Source organism: Falco biarmicus, chromosome 14 (genome assembly GCF_023638135.1).
Source record: "Falco biarmicus isolate bFalBia1 chromosome 14, bFalBia1.pri, whole genome shotgun sequence".
In the NCBI taxonomy this organism is placed as follows: Eukaryota; Metazoa; Chordata; class Aves; order Falconiformes; family Falconidae; genus Falco; species Falco biarmicus.
In genome coordinates this window covers 15,527,758-15,544,768 of record NC_079301.1, presented here as the reverse complement: position 1 = coordinate 15,544,768, position 17,011 = coordinate 15,527,758, and the positions used below count along the sequence as shown (strand labels likewise).

The 17,011-nt window shown below is 50.4% G+C and overlaps 1 protein-coding gene across 2 annotated transcripts in view; it reads left to right on the top strand.

Moving 5' to 3' along the window:
• Positions 1-17,011, top strand: part of RNF128 (ring finger protein 128) — a 42,006-nt gene that overhangs the window by 2,475 nt on the left and 22,520 nt on the right. Inside the window, exon 1 of one of the 2 annotated variants that reach the window (XM_056359522.1) lies at positions 12,136-12,632. The exons of the other annotated variant lie outside the window; for it this stretch is intronic. Within the exon in view, the coding sequence (XP_056215497.1) occupies positions 12,194-12,632 (439 nt within the window). The 5' untranslated portion in view covers positions 12,136-12,193. Of the gene's footprint in view, positions 1-12,135; positions 12,633-17,011 lie in introns of those variants that run through there. 2 annotated transcript variants of the gene reach the window in all.

Below are 17,011 nucleotides of genomic sequence, written 5' to 3'. Positions count from 1 at the left end.
GTTTGACTCAACTGATGTCATAGTAGAGCTAGAGTTTGCAAATGCAGCTTAAATGTTTTACTGGAAATGTGCAGCCTACAAACCAAAGCCTTCGTTCTACCTCTGGAGCAATTTAGACTTATTGAGCAGCATGTCAAAATTCAGATTACCTTGCTTTTTTAATTTGGTTTCGTAGTGTGCCAGCTCATTCGAACCCTGGATGAATGAAGAAAGAATCATACTGGCTTTATATGGCTGCAAAATCGGTGCCAGCTGCATTTCTAGGGAGCAGGGGGGGCTGTTACCCCGGCACTCACTGGGTGGGGTGGAACATTATTTAGACGTGCTGGGTGACGGTGGTGTCACAAACGTGATGGTTAGACTAGACCTCAGAAATAAGGTACTTACTTAGGATGAGCTCTGAAAGCAGACCCTAATTTTTTCAGATTTTTTTTTTCTAAAACTAAAAAGATTTTTTTAAACCTTTTTTTAAACAGATATATCACCTGAGAGTGTATTTCATAAGACACGAAGTCCCACCTTTCTGAATGTAATTTAGTTTTCTTAAAGACAAATTGTGAATTTTATAAGACTATTCCCTGCAGTCTTTCTATAGGACTAAGGTGGATATGACGATTTATTTGGTGGCAAAGAGGGTTTATAAATCAGTGCAGTACTCACGTGTGTTAAACACAGCGAGGGCAGAATACTTCAGTGAGATGAGCTCTTCATCTGATCAGTATAGAAGCATTTTCTCTCTCTTTCCCTCAGTGCAGAGTGTGGAGCCGTAAGTTCTTTAGGTAAAACAGAAAAAGCCTGGGAGAGGGGTGGTCGTTGCAGCACAGCGTTCAAAGCAGAAGGTGCTTGGAGGTGAGCTATGTTTTTTTAGAGTTCACAGGGCTGGGGAAGGAAATCCCAGATTTGGCTGGAAGCTGTGACAGTGGCATCACCCAAAAGTCTAAGGAGACTTGGCAATTAATCCTCTCTGCCATTTCGGGAGGGGACCCTGGGAGATGAAGTGTCCTTGTTGGCACAGCAGCGGGAGAAAAATCTGCCCTGCTGCTGCCAGCCGTCTGCGAGCTCCCGATTAAACAAGGAGCAGCCTCTGGGGTTATCAATTCCAACACCCTCTGTCCCCTGCGGCTGTGCAGGGCTGTAGGAATCCCATCACCTTGGTTACTTGTGAGGCCCTGGGGCTTTGGCCACAGTTTCCTGCTATCCTCCTCCCTTCTGGCTGACTTCAACATAAAATCAGTAGAGCTTTCTAGCCAACCTTATTTTTTGTTATAACAGTACAATATTACGTATTACAATATACATACCGTTCACATCCACGCAGCCTTACGGCAGCGGAACAGTTTGTTCTGAGCAAAGTCCAGGTACTTTGCTCAGAAACGGTAACTTAAAGTTGCTGGGAAGGAACAAAGAGAAAAATCTTCCCTCCTGGTGACTTCCTCATCCCCCACCCCATTTCCCTTTACCTGTCATCAGTTTTACCTGTTACTGGGTACGCACATAAGATAAAACTGATACATTAATAGCTTTTACTATGGAAAATTTTAGAGGGCAAGATGTTGGTAACTTTCCTATTCCCCTCTGATGACACAAATAACCGGTGGGGAAATGCTCTGCTTTGATCTGAAAGATTTTCTGTAGGTTTTTTTGTCTTATTTGTGTAAAGTTAGATTGATCCGATGGTACAGAGACTAAGCTTTTGCTAGAAGAAAAATGTCTCTTTTTAGTAGTTCCAGCACTTAGTTGGTTTTCTCTGGAAAGGAAATGGAATATGCATCCATAACAATATTTTTCCAGTACCACTCCTTGAAACTTAAATGGAAATTCCAGGAATTACCAAGTTTTTGAAACATGGCCAAATTTCAACAAGGTATTCTGGGGCTTCTTTAATACCAGACCACAGATGGTAGCAGAATAACGCTGTTCTGCAAAGTCACGAAGCAGCTGGTTTGGGCCCATGCTTTGTGATCAGTGCTGGCATGGGCCGGTGGAGGGCTCTGTCCTCTTGTCACTATGGGGTTTTTTTTCCTATTTTCCTGTTTGTTTAAAAGACAAAATAGGAGACAGGAGATAGTATTAAAAAAAAAAATAAGACTAGCATTATTGCTGCCATTTGGATACTAGTCAAATACAGCAGCTAAGCTAAAATATTAGGTGTGTTCTGAAAGGTTTTCTCTAAGGCCCAGTGAAAGAAGACTCTTACCGATTAAAGCCTCCAGGACTGTGTTGCGTGCCCTGGCACAACTGTTGTACAACAGGAGCAAGCAGGTTATCTCATCTTGTCTGTATAGTAAAAAATAACTGGCAATCCTGACAATAATTGAAAAAAAAAAAAAAATATTGTGGCTCTGTGTTTCCTTCCAGCTTGTTTCCAGGATATTCTGTCGCCTCAAAGCCTAACTTTTGTTGTCTCAGAAGTATTTTTGAGATAGGATCTTATTCGCTGTTGGTGCAATACCTGTTGTAACCTTGTGAGCTAAATTGCCTCCGTGCATCACAAGGGAGTTTGGTTTCATCTTTTGGTTTGAAAGCTGGTATAAGGTTAAAGTAAGGAAAGCTGGTATAACTTTACTCAGATTCCCCATCTTAACTCTCTAAAATGTCATTGCTCATTTGATCTTCCGTCATTTCTGTTTTACGACACATTTTGCGCCATCTCCTCTGTTTACTGTAGAAAAAGCTGAGCTTTGAACAGCCTGTGGGACCTGCCTGTGAAAATAAATGAGTTTCCAAGGATGTTCGTGCAAAGCAAATACCATGAACTTCCCTTTTCATGTATTCCTTGTGAAGTGACTCTGCTAACGGCAGTCCAGATGCCTGTGTGAAGGGAATGTTCTCGTAGTGTAGACTGAATTCCTCCATTTCTTGGCAAATTGTCTGAAGTGTCTTCAGGTCCTTGGTGCAGCGAGAGGTGCGGGTGAGGGAGGGAATTGGCAGGAAGGGCGAAGCGCTCAGCCCTTCGCCAGTGGGAGCCGTCACTGCGAAGAGAGGCTGGGAGAGCTGGGGTGGGACCCTCTGGAGAAGGCTTGAGGTGTTCTCATCCATGTGTACAAATTCCTGATGGGGCCAGGGAAGGAGTCAGACACCTCTCAGTGGTGCCCAGTGGGAGAAATAGGCACAAACAAGAAATTATGTAAGAAAAAACTTCACTGTGGGGGTGGTTGAGCAGTGTGGCAGGCTGCCCAGAGAGGTTGTGCAGCCTCCATCCTCCGAGATACTCAAGCCCCAGTCTGACATGGCCCTGGGCGGTTGTCTCCAGCTGCCCTGCTCAGAGCTGGCTTGGACTGCCCAGTCTCCAGAGCAGACAGCCTTTTCCTTCCAGCCATAAAAATCCTTGCGGGCTGTGCTCACCTCCGCAGAGCGCAGACTGCCAGAGCTGCATTCAAGTCCGGGGTCTTCCAGAGCCCCCAGAACATGAAACTAGCAAAGCACAGGACCTCACCACGCTGGCATTTAGTACTATTTCTTTAGCTTCCAAGGCAAGCAATGTGATGAGCACTGGGTTTATTGGAAGGGACTACATACTGTTACCCACTTGTTCATCCATAAACTTGGTGGCGAACATATACGGGGAGCCCAGATTCTGCTTCTGTGGAAAACCAGCAGGAGGTTTATCCCGGGACCACAGCGTGGTGCTCTCATGAGCTTCCTCAGCAAAGCTCAGGAGAGGCTTTGCAAAATTTTTAACTACCAGAACTAGAAAAAAGACGACAGTCTACTGGCTAACCCATTTCCTCTAAAGAAAGAAAGGTGGCATCCTCTGCTCGGCCTGCTGGAAACAAAGAACAAAAGAAAAAAATACATCTAATCAATCAGTCTGGCTTCTAGTTACAAGTGTGTAATATCTTACAGAACATGCACTGCTTTCCTCAGTCCCTTATCAGTGTAAACTCTCTTGCCAGTCATGCCGTTGCAGTTGAAGTTGTGTTAGTTATTGCAACCCAAAAACTGAAGAGAAAAAAGAATGCGCTGGTGGAAGCCTGATGGTCACCTGCAGGTATGGGTGCAAGGAGTCCTTGGGGCATCGCAGAGTGCACTGGTGTGGGGGTCAGCTCCTGGTGCCTCTTCCCACCGGCACTGCTGTGGAACACCTCGGAAGGATCGATGAAAGCCAACAGGCAAACCGTGACCTGCCTGAGCATAACTGCCCGAGCAAGGCACTGGGTGTAAATAGCTGAGGAAAATGCTCGAGACAGATTGAGCTTAAATTCTGATCTCCTGGAAGGCTCCTGTGGTTCAGGGTGTGGCTCAGGCCAAGGCTCAGACTTGGAGCCCAGCTGGATTTAACCATTTCATGCATCACCTCTCGCTGTGTTTTGGGACAGTCCCTCCCAGTGATGCACAGCAGCTGTGGTGGGGACCCTTTTCTCCAGGAACTCAGTGCACTGACTGGCACCAGGGAAGAGCTGGGTTTGATTCCCTTTATAACCTGAGAGGATTCAAACCGATTTTCTTGCTTCCTTGAAGAGGAACCCTGAGCCTCAGGCACATGCAGTGCACCTTTTGCACTCACGGCACTGCAGGAGAGCAGAGCCGGTGGCTGGCCCTACCCAGAGCAGTGCATGTGTAGAAGCAGGACAGCAGGCAGGTGCTTGAAGTTAGTTGTGTGGTGAGCTGTCTGTGGGTTTGTTTTGTGTGTTGTTCTGTGCTCACGCCTGTCCTCTCTGTCCCTATACCCCCTCTGACTCCATGTGGGGAATGTTTACCCCCCTTTTTTTTTTTTTCCCCCACCCCCACCCCCCCTCCCATCCCTATGATTTCATTTCTGTTATCACCACCGGCTCAAGTCCTTTTGCTTCCTTGTTCCTCAAACCAGTAAGTCCCACTCTCTCAGGTGGGACTCTCCCAAGGCAGAGGCAGTTGGGACCTGGCAGGCCAAAGACAGCACGTGGTTGCTGAACCTCAGGTTTCGGCGTCTGCTGAGGGACTGGCAGGAATTGCTGGGGGTTTCTGTCCTCTCGCCAGCTACTGATGTGTAAAAACTTGTGGGAAACTCTTTGAATTTTCCAAGCTTTCAGCTCAGTTTGTCTGAAATTGGTAGTCAGTGTAGGCAAACAGGAAAGTTATCTGCAGGGAGGAGGTGGGGAAGGAGGCAGGGTGAGGACAGAAAGGAAAACTATGTGACTGCGTACTTTGAAAACCAAACCAAAAATGAGCCAGCTTCAGATCTGGGAGGTGATCTAAGCAGCAAATGATCAGGGGTTCTCAGAATATACGTTTTGGACCCAAATTTCACCAAGTCTCTTTCGGCATCAGCCTTTTGTTTCTTTTAAAATATCTGTTTCCATTTACTGTCCTGTCTACTTACCTCCTAGTCCGGGTGCCTTTCTAACTAAGTATTTATACAGGGTCTTTACAGGAAAAAAAATGGTATCTTAAACCTTACAAAATCAGCGGAAGGGCTTCCTTTGATTTCAGTGGACTCTAGACTGTGCCATTTGCACGTGGAAGTGTTGTGTCAGCAAGTGCGCAATAAGGTACTTCACCTGTTTTATAACGCATTAATTACTATCTCACTTAGAAATTCATCCTAAATATTGTAAAGTAGTTATTTTAGGAGTGAGTTAGAAGATGCTTTAACACGGGCCATCAATTTACATGTAGTACTCACTATTTCTAGTTAAAATCTACTGCTGCTTTCGATTCAGTTTTCTGGATGTTGGTGGAGCTATAAAAGGATCACCTGTGTCAAAGTTCTGCATTACTGTGTGCATCCCCTTGAAGAGTGAAAATGTTGATGAAAAAAATCCGAAATACAAAACTGATTTGTACATAAATCATATATGTATATATATGTATCAGTATTTGCTATGAACACGGTCTGCTTCACGCTTGGAGAAGAGCTTGCAGGCTGCGGGCTGCCCTTTCCCTGCTGTTCTCCCAAGCCGTGGCCATGAGCATCTTTGCATCCATCGAGCAAAGATGCAAAAGGGGCCCAGCAAAAAACCATCTGTGGTTTAGAGTTTCTTCCACCTCAGGGAGTTGCAAGAAGCACACGCTGGAAGGCCTTGCTGAGCCTAAGCCAGCGTGCGAGGTCTCTGTCCTCTCGGGCGGCAGCAGCGCCGCCTCTAGTTCTCGGCTTTGCAGCTCAGGCCTGTCATGCTTCAAAGTCACGTGCCAAACATAAGGCTCGGAAAAAACTTACGGCCTAAAATAATTTCATCTAGAGCTGATCTTTGGTTTAGACAGTTCCACGGCCCTCTCAGAAAGGAGCCTGCGCCAGCCGCTCCTGGCCGTGAGCCGAGACGGCTGCTGGGGCTGGGTGGCCCTCGGGGAGCTCGGGCGATCCCCTAACTCCCCTGGCCACCAGCTGGGGCCAAGCACCTTCCTGGAGAGGACTTTCTCCTTCCTGTTTTTTCCGTGTGAACACTTTGCTCGAATGCCTGTTTCCCCCTCCCGGGCCCTTCCTCGGGGCTGGCTGTGCCGGGGTGGCAGGTGCCTCTTGCAGCTTGTCAGCAGCTCTTGGGGTGGGAGGAAGGAACGAGAGGGCCTGGCAAGTCTTTGGCCTGTTGAGACCATTGGCAAGGTTCCCACCGACGTTACTGGGGTCACTGAAGTTTGTCACAGTTTACATCCTAATTATGCTGTAAAAGCTGGGCTTTTAGCGTTGTATGATCTTAAGAGCCCCTATTCAGAGCGTTCCTGCCCTCGGCTCGCGGTGCTGTAAACAAGGTTTTCGGGACCAGCTGGAGTCACTGCCAGGCTTTCCTTGTTGGATGCAGCGAGGGCTTTTCACAGAGGCCTGTACAGATTTGATGGAGATAAAGTCAGAACTTAAAATTAGGTACGTATGTACCTGGGATGAGAGAGTTCCTCGGGGATGTGCAGCTGGTTTCTGCAAGCAGCTGTGATCGGTGGCCCCATAGTTTGTGGGTCTGTACAAACAAACCCCGAAAGGGCAAACATTTTGACTTGGACTAGTTTCTTCCTCAAAAGGGCCAAGTGTCAATGAGTTCTGCTCTTGAGGTTGTGTTCAGACTGCCAGTCATCTGATGCTCCTCAATCAGCCAACTGCATTACATGGAAAATCTCGGTCCCCAGGCTGGATGGAGATTGCCCAACACGCTGCAGGGGAGGGGAACCACTGATTCAGTCCCCTGCTTGGAAACTCCGCTGCCACTGAATCAGGACAACCACTGAATCAACAGGCCTCAGCAGCATCATGTTTCAGTTCCATGTGAAACCAAAACTACATGCTATCTGACAAATTCTGGCCTTTCTTCGTTGTTGTTTTTTGTTGTTGGTTTAGTTTTTCAGAGGGATCACAGATGCTTTGTTTGCTCAAGGCTCCATGTAGTCATCTGTGTGGAACGCTTTTATCTTCCCTTTAATTTGCTTGCATCTTCTAGATATTGCTTATTTCTGTTTATAAACCAGGTTCCTTTGAAATAAAAGATAGAAAACGTAATTTCATGAAATTGCAAGTGTCTTTGATGGGAGGAAGACTGCGTATGAACTTTGGTCAGGGTATGAGCACCCATCCCTTTCATACCCTCTGCCTCTGCTGACAGTGTTTTGCCCATATTCTCTGGGGTAGTAGAGGGCACACACACATAGCGCTGCCACAACAATTGGTCCCACTGTGCCAGAAATACGGAGAAACAATGTTTGCTTCCCTGGCACCAGGGACTCTTGCACACATCTGCCTAGCCAAGGGAAAGTGTTTGGTGCCAGCGCACAGGGCCATCTGACGCACTTTTTTTTCCAACGTCCAGTGAACAGGGAGTTGCAGGCTGGAGTTTCCAAGTTGTGTTAGGGCCAAACAAGCTCCCAGATTCATGGTGAAACTTAGCTGGAACTGGCAACCTCTGTGTGTCTTCCCCATCTCGTCACAAAGATCACCTCAGATTCTCCTGGAAGCTCCTAAAGCCCCGCAGGAGGGAGGTGAGGAGGTTTCCAGCCTCCACGGCTGCTCTGGCCTGAGCCAGTCTTCTTTGTAAAGCGGCAAAGACCCGCAACCTCCGCTCTCGCACTTTAATTTTTTTTATCATTTTTTTTTCAGCTAGCTTAAAAACTTCAGCCCATGCCATTGCCTACTGTAGAGCAAGTCACCAGCCCAAGTCACCAGCCCAAGCTGGTCATGGACATGAGCTAGTTTTGGGTAAGGAAATGCAATATTTATTGTTTTTACTTGTGATTTAGGGTAATTTTTGTTCATGGATTTATTAGTTCCATGATGTTCAGTCCTGGGTTTCATTTTAGGGTGCTCCTTTTGATTGCTTTTTCCATTTTTGCAAGTGCTTCTCCTTTCCACTTCATTGTTCAGTGGAAAAGACCCAGAGGCACAGTTCAGATCCATAGGTAGCGCTTGGAGGGTTCAGTGTCAGCTCCTGTAATGCTTTGCCCTGACAGAGGTCTCTTGTGTCCTTGGGAGCTTCCCACCAAAGACAGAGATCCGGAGTGGGGTACTTGAATAAGAAACAAATGCAGTTTTGAAGGACATGAAAATACAGGTGTCTCATCAGCAAGATGCCCTGAGTGGTCTGGCTTGACATTAAAAAGCAATTTTAGCATAGGCTTTTTTTTTAATCTTGAAAAAATATGTTTAATTATTTACTCAAATAAGATAAAGCTCCAGATAATGGTAGGGTCCATCCCTGTGGAAGGCAGTGACAGCGTTCCCAGGATTTCTCTTTGTTCATCTCAAAGTTATGCCCTACTTTCTGAACTTCTCAGTGCCTCCACCAGTAGCCATAGGGAAAAAATGGAAAGCAAAATTATATAGCGTAAGTCTTTAAACAATAAAAATCTTATTTAAGGTTAAAAAAGTTAGATCTGCACCAGAAATGCCTTCATGCTCTACCTATTTCAGATGTAATTCTGCTTCTGATTTTGTGGGAGCCCATTAATGCTGTTTACCCTGTCATTCTCACATCTGTAGTCATTGTGGGCAACAGTGCTTTTAATTTCAGAAACTTTTTGCAAGCTCTCGCAAACAAATGTGGCAGAAGGAAGTTGGACTACTTGTTAATATGTTGTACTCCATGTCACAGCCCCTACAATATCTGGCCTCTTTCTCCAAAACAAAATGTGCTTTCTTCAAATCTCAGCTTTTTATGTAAAGGAAGAAAATAAAAAAACAACCCAACCAGCAAAAAAACCCTATCGGCTTTCTTCTTGCCTGGTCCCTCCAGGATTCCCGGTCACAGTGACTAGCGGCGATTGCTGCTCAATATGCACCTTTTCTGTCGTGAATCACAGCTAACTGAGCTGAAAGCCACCAGACAGACCGTATTTTTCAAACAGGAGCGAAGGATACACTTCAGTGAGGCTGCCAGTCTGTTTATTAACTATCATTCTGGAAGAAGATTTAATGAACCAGAAGCCAGAAAGTTCTCAGGGTGAGATATGCAGCTTAAAATAGGTATATCTGGCATGCTGTTTTTTAATAGTTTTAACTCTGCTGGGACGTCCCCCTGTGCTCGGACACTGTCCCAGCCACCTCACCCGGCTCCTTTCAGTTACGCTGGCCCAGAGGAGCCGCTGACCGTGCCGGGATGCGCAGGGACCACTGGCCTCTCGCAAGCGGCTTCCCTGCCAAGCCAGGCAAGGCTGCTGATTTCCAGGGTTTACTTGGGAGGACTGAGCACCCGTCAGCACAGGCATCTGCTTTTTTGCCCCAACACAAACACTCGGCTTCCTTAGCTTTGCTAGCCTGAGGAATTCCTCAGCCATGGCAAACAAGCCCTCTGTTTGTGCCTGCCGTTGGCTTACTCGGTTGTTTTCAAGCGCGTGGAAACACTGCCCGAGCAAGGAGTCAGAAACTTGCTACCAAAATGATGCCAGGACAGCACAACGTCCGCGATTCCATTTAGAACAATTCTGTTTCTTGGTATCGCTGTCTGTGCCACGTGGTGAGAAGCTCAAGTTCAGGCTCTGTGTTCATTTTGGTGAGATTACCAAATGCGCCGTGGACATTTTGCCACCCGGCAGCAGCCTGGGCAGCATGCACGTTGCCCGACCGTTGCCGAAGAGCTGTGAAGTCAGTGGCTGCTGCCCAGAGCCAGGCTGGAGCGGGGAGCCGCTGTGCCCCGGCACAGAGTGCCGCCGTGCCCCGCGGCTCCGCTCCCCGGCCAGCCGGCTGCCACAGGAACGCCTTTGCCCCGCGTGGCTGCGACGCCTGCACCCGCGCTGTCGCTTTGTTAAAATCATGTCAGAAACCGTAACGTATGGATGTGTAAGAGACTGCGGCAAAGCCTCATACTCAAAATCCCCTGCACTACAGGAAGTTTTGTATCCCGAGAAGGTTCCAGGTTTTGGTGCAATTTTGCCTTGGTGAAAACACCAGAGCTAAGCATCCCTAGAGCTTGGGAGCCGCTTGAAGCTGAGTGGTTTGGCTGCTGCCAATTGCGCAAGGCTTGGTTGTATTTTCAGAGTGTTAAGTTGTTCCCTGCACCTACGTGGAACAGGTTTCAAAACCAAGTCTCTCTGCTTGCTTACAGATATACTTACTACAGCTAGAGATGTTACTCGTTGAGGTAAGTTGTCTGCTTAAATGTGGAATGAGAAAATGAGAGGTTTGTTTAGGTTAGGACAAAAGGGTTAGTAAGCTTTGTGTGTTTAGCAATATTGATCTGCAGCAAATTGCTTCACCTGCTCTTCGCTACCTGCTCTGCACGCTGCTATTTGGGCAGCAAAACCAACCTCTGCTCTCCCTGTGCTACTGAGCTACAAACACCTGTAGGTGCCGCGCTGGCAGGGGTGGACGCTCATGGAGCAGGTGGGTTCCCAAGCCCCTGCCCCCAGGTAGTTGTTCAAACCCAAGCTGGGTTTGACCATGTCACTCTCCCCGTCCTGCCTTTAGCACAGGTGCAAGTGAAGGAAAACATGTGCCATGGCTCGACGCCAAGTTACCGGTTATCAGCCCCCCAGATTCAGCATCAGCCAAAAGCCTGCGTTAACAACTAAGCGGTGCCGACTCATGCCAGAAAGGGTTTAATTCTGTCTTTACGCTAATTTTCTTGGTGATTGCATAGGCAGCAGCTGATCATGTGCCATATAATCACTGCAGAGAAATAACCTTCTAAATGATGGGCTCCCGTCCAGGGACCCAGCCTGTGCGCGGTGACACGTGGCCGTCTGGGGATGTGTTTGGTGGCTCCGCGTGCTGGGGGCAATTCCTGCAGAGTGGCTGGTAGGAGCAGGGCCTCTCCTTCAGCAGAATGGCTCTGTGGAGGAGCTCGAAATGGTCTTGTGTCTCCTGGTATCGTCCTTTCCTGCCTCAAGTTCCCTGGCAAGGCTCTGACAGCATGTCCTGCTCGTGTTTGCAGCAGTTCCGCGAGCACTCAGAGCGCGCTGCCTGGTGTGGGACAGCTGAGCAAAAATGCGCACGTGCCAGAGCGAGGGACTTTTGAAGGCAGAGCGGCTGCCCCAAATAGCACTGCAGAGCCCTGAAGGAACGTGGCTTCTCATTGTGAATTAAAAATATATTTAAAAAATAATTAACTACGCGAACGCGGCTAACACCTAAGTAGACGAAGGCATTGAAAGGGCAGGTTTATCGTGTATGTCCGAGGGAGGACGATGGCTGGTGAGTTCGCACAGCTCACCTCGTGCTCTGTACAGTAATTCCAGGCAGGACCGATGCTGTGCGGTGCTGAGCCTCCCGCAGGCAGCACCGGTGCGAAGGGCTGCCGCGGGGTGGGGGTGCGGTGGCCCCCCCAGGTGGGCGGCTTCTTAGGGGGTCCCTGCCGGCTACTGGGACCCCCTGCTGCAGCGGGCACTGGGGTGGGCTGCGGGGGAGGCAGCCTGGAGAGGGTCACCTACTGTGCCAGCAGGTGATGGGGGTGTGGGGGGTGATCCACCCTGGCTGGGAGCGATCCGGGGGGGTCCCCGTCACCCCTGAGAGGTGACGGCAGGAGGAACCGTCACTTCTGAGAGGTGACCCGGCTGGGCGACCCACCGCATCCCCCCTGGGAAGCAACCTGGGGTGGTGACCCATTGCCCTGCGGGGCGCTCCGGCCAGGGGGACCCCCCCGGTGTCCCCGCGCCGTCGGGGCGCCCGTGGCTGCCGCCGCGGGCACCGGTCCCCGGTCGGGCGGCGGGGGGTGCGGCGGGGCCGGGGACTGCCGGCGGGGCTCCGGGCGGGGCGGGGGCGTGCCGCGGGGGGGGGAGGCCCCGCTCCTCCCCCGTGAGCGGCGGCGGCGGCGGGGCCGCGGCGGTTTTAGGCGGCGGCGCGGCCGGGCCGGGCCGGGCCGTGATGCCGTCGGGGGCCGCGCTGCTGGCGGTGGCCGCGCTGCTCTGCGCCTCCCCCCGGCCCGGGCCCCGCGGGGCGGCGGCGGCGGCCTGGAGCGCTTGGCTGAACGTGTCGTGGGAGGACGGCGCGGACCGCAACCGGAGCGGCTGGGAGGCGAGCGAGAGCGGCCTGTACGGGCAGGACTCGCCGCTGCAGGCGGCCGCGGGGGTGCTGGTGCTGCCCGACGACCGCGACTCCTTCAACGCCTGCAGCGCCCGCACCAACTTCAGCGGCGCCCCGGCGGCCGGCGGGGACGCCCCGGGCTGGCTCGCCCTCATCCAGCGCGGCGGCGGCTGCTCCTTCGCCGATAAGATCCGCCTGGCCGCCGAGCGCGGCGCCGCCGGCGCCGTCATCTACAACTACCGCGGCACCGGCAACGAGGTGCTGCCCATGTCCCACCACGGTGAGTCCCGGCGGCCTGCGGCGGGGGTCTGCCCCGCGAGAAGGGGGCACCCCGGGGGCAGCCCCTCCGGCTGGCTCAGCCCACCCGCCTGGGATGCCCAGCAAGGGGCTGGGGTTCCTTTCTGCCCCTGCTGCGCCAGCGGTGTCTGCCCCGAGCACCCGGTGCCGTTCCGGGCGCTGCTGTTGCTGAATTTTCCCTTGATTAATGAGTAACGATGTCTGCTGGCTGGGGCCGCCGCAGGTGTGCGGGGGGAGCAGTGCCTGCCGGCTGCTCCGGGTTCCCTGCGACCAGGTAGCTGCCCGGAGTTGATGGATGCTGCGGTTTTCAAAGCCTGCGGAGTAGGTCGGGATAGGCTGGGCTTCCACACTCGGGCACCGGTTTTCCCTGCGTCCTGCACACTAACCAGCTCAGGAGCAGGCAGAGAATGATCCTCGTGCGTAGCCTCCCTCCTCTCGCTGTAGAACGCCTCCTCCTTGCCAGCGCTGTTGGTTTGGCTTTGTTGTTTTTTCTTCCCGAACTGCCTGTCTTGCAAAGGAAGAATGAGATTTGGCTCTCTTTCAGCCTAGTGTTTTCTGAGAAAGTGCCCTGGGCTGGAAGCCGTGTAACTGCCTCCTGGTCAGGGCAGGAGCAGGTGCCCTGCCCGTGGTGGGGCAGGGATGCGCTGGCTCCGTCCAGCCCTCAGCTGCCGGCTGGATGCGCGCACACCTCAGGGGTCTCTTGGTGTTCTGCTAAGTGACGCTGCTTTGGGGAGCCGCATCTTCTGGAGAGAAACAGTGAAAACACAGAGCGAGTCTTAAAGCTTTGACTGGCTTGAAAAATAATTATATCCTTGCAGCACCCCTCGTAGAAGGGGTGGAGAGGGTTTCTGTCTGGTAGCGGTGGAGGTAAGTGTTCTGGTCAGACAAGGAAGCAGTAGCTGCCTCTGGAGCTTCGTTGTGTGCAATCTTAATGACCTGTATGACTGTCTGTACGCCACTTTAAGAATTTAGAACATACAGTCTGGATGGGTTCTGGCCTTTCTGAGGCAGAGCTTTCTTACGTAATTAAATCATCTGCTGACAACCGGCGTTGAGATCTGGCTAGTGCTGGGTGAGTTCCTTCTGCTGAGTTGCCAGTAGCATCCCTGCCCTGAGCCCTGTTTGCTGTGTGCCTACCTAATCCCACAGCTCTCTGCAGAGCTCCTTTGGCACTGGCTGACCTGGGCAGGTCACTGCTGAACCTGTTCCTGGGGGGAAGGTATGTGTGCTCCTGGCCTGAACACTGGGAGACCTACAGCATCTTAATCTTGCTGGGAGCTGCCTCAAAATAAGCCATCTGCTGTCTGCAGGGTCTGCTCCAAGAGGAGCTTCCTCCTTTCCCATGCTGTCCTTAAGCTTTCTGCTGAGGGATTTATGTCAGAGTGGCTGTAGCTGGCCTGATTATCCTGCATGATGGGTTACAGGCTTGAGGGCACTTTGAAACTTCTCAGCTGAATTGCAGATGAATAGGACAGGGACTTCTTGAAGAAGACAGCTTCTGTCAAACCACTTATTTCATCTGCACGATGACTCCTTGCCACATCCTAGCACAACTACTGGGCTAAGCTTGTTGCTGCTGCTGTTTTTATTCCTTGTCCTTGTTTTAGTCCCTCACTACTTCTCCTGTGCCACCCTCCCTTTTCTTCCCCTCTGGACTTGAGTTATCTTTTTATGTTTTCACAGTTGTCTGCAAGTCCCTGTTCTCATCACTTCCCACAGTGATGCTCTTCCTTCTGCTTGTGGGGTCTTCGGTGACACGCTGTGCTTGACCCACCCCTGCCCCTGCTGGGAGCCAATGCTCTCCAGTCAAACCTGACAAACGTTAACACAGCATGGCCAGGAGGAAGCAAGCTGCAAGTAATCAGCCTCATTCATTTTGCCAAGTGTGGGATATTCCTTGTACAGTGCTGGTGAGGTGTAGTGCTGTAGGCTGAGCTGAAACTTCAGAGGTAAGAGCTGGTCAGGCTGCCCTTCACTGAACTGTGCTTTGGGGTGGGTCTCCTCTTCTGGCCTCCAGTGGTGGCACTGGATGCTCTAACTCTTCTGGAGGCAGCGGTGAAGGTAGCCCTGCTCATTAAAGAATGAGTTTTGTGCAACTAGAACTCCGGCTGTTGCTGTAATGGCTGTAGCTGTGCTAGTGGTGACTTCATGACCTGGGTTTCCTAATTGGCTTCATTTCTGCTTTAACAGGGCCACCATATGCCATCAAGTGAAACTAAACAAGGCCAAGCACTTCCTCAAGTTGAGGCAGTGGGAGGCAGCAGGAGGTGGCGTTGCGGGGGGTGAGGAGGAGCGAAGTGTCCGGGCTGCCTAGGGTAGCATCTCCTGCCTGCGCTGCAGCCGTGCCGAGGGCTCTCCTCTCTGCAGCGGGGCACAGGACCTGTCATCTGCCTGCCAGAGAAGGAAAGTCCCCATGGGTGGGCTTTGATAAAATGTGTGGCACAATGTGGCTTTTCATTGCAGAACTTTGGTGGCAACAGAAGTTTATCTAAAAGTACAGTGTGCCTTTTCCGGGGCTGTCAAGCTTGGCTTTTGAAGCAACTTTCTTCTTTAGAAGCTTGAATGTGCCTGTACTTGTCAGCAATGTTGGTGCTGGTCATCCTGCTTCCAGAGATTTCTTTGCTTATAATCATCGTGTTTAGTCTGATGAATTCTTTATTGCTTGTATCAGTGCTCTGTGTGGAAACTTTGTGGTGTGTCAACTTTAAAAACAAACAAACACAAACAAAAAAAAACCAACAGCAAAAAAACCACAAACCAAAACAACCCCCCACCCTGGCAATAGAAACAACAGAATGCAAATAGCCAAATCCGATGTGATCAACTCCTGCCTAATCCTCCCTAACACATAGAATGTCAAGGATTTAATGGAGTCCAAAGTCATATTTACTTTGTACTTTTATAAGAGCAAAACCATATCAATTAGCAAACTTGAGTTTGAATTGTGCTCACTTTAAGAAGATGGTACCGCTCTGTGGCAGGCTGAGCAGGGTTTCAAAGTACAGTTCTGTGTGCTTATAATTGCACCTCTCTGTAATCTATATTGACCTTCTGAAAAAAAACCACGTTTGATTGGAGAAAAACAGCAGCATGTGGGGGAAAAGTACATGGCAAGAATTGGTTTGTTTTAAAGGTGAACCTTAACTTAAGATAGAACCAGGCTGTTAGGTGGCTTTGGTGTCAGGGTATGGTGGTAACTGTGGAAAGTGTTCTTTGGTGTTATTTTCCTGCAGCTGCTAAATTCTTGGCAGGTCAGAAAGCTGCGGTGATAATTTCCTTGGGTTTCTCTCTTGTGGTGTAACTCTAGCCTTGAGAAGCACACCACCTGATCTGCAGAGGGCTTATTCTGGGGCAACACAGCTAAATAATTCTGGCCTGAAACAGTAACAGCGTGTCTCAGGCTGACAAGATCTGGTTCAAGTGTAAACTTGCATCAATGGGCGAAAGGGGAAGGAAAGGTTAAATATGTAGTGCTGCCACTTGACTTGTTCTGCCGGAATTTCACTGAGGTGAAGGCTAATCTCCATATGCTTAGGGGAAATAGTGAATGGCAGAAGTGTATAATTCTGCTCCGCTCCAACTTTGTGCGAGGCACGGTCTTTTGAATCAAGCGAAAACTTTGCCATGATATTAAAAGGCTGAAGTGACCTGTAAAACTCTTCCTGCTAAAGGCTGAGACAGAACAGTGATCTCAAGGCAGGCTGTGCTGACGCTTTGTACACGTGTAAACAAATAGTGCACCTCTCCTTTGCAGCGAGTGAAGGCTTGTGCTGAGCACCTCCGAGATGAGGAATGAGGATGCAGGTTCTAATGAATGACACTTGCTTTCCCGTGTTCCCTGGCCGCGGCCAGGTGACCCTCGGCAGAGTATTTAGCCCTTCCTACCAGCAGCTCCTTATTGAGAAAGAACTTGAATGGATCCACGGTGCCTGGGTCGTATTTGCAGTCTGTAGTGCCTGGAGTTTGTAGCTCTTTGCACCTGAGAATAGCTAATTTGATGCGCATGTGCTGCAACTTTGTCCTTACATGCTCAGTCCAGTTCTCCTGGCTGCCCGGTTTAGGGTGAGTTAATGTCACAGCTGTAGTGGCAGGTAGCAGGGTGGTATGCAGAGTCTGGCTGATGACCCTGATCTCCCACCTGCAGGGTATGATGGGGGTGCGGGGGAGTTGCCCACAGCACAGGGGTCTGTGAGCAAGCAGGACAGACTGATCACTGCTACTGACAGCCTCTAATCCCTGCCCTTGCTCTTCTTGGTCTAATTTAGGTACCTTTGTGCCACGGAAGACTGCAGGGTAGGCACCAACCCTTAGATAGCCTGGAACATCTCTGCAAAGTGCCCTTGCTCTTTGGGTTTACTGGGC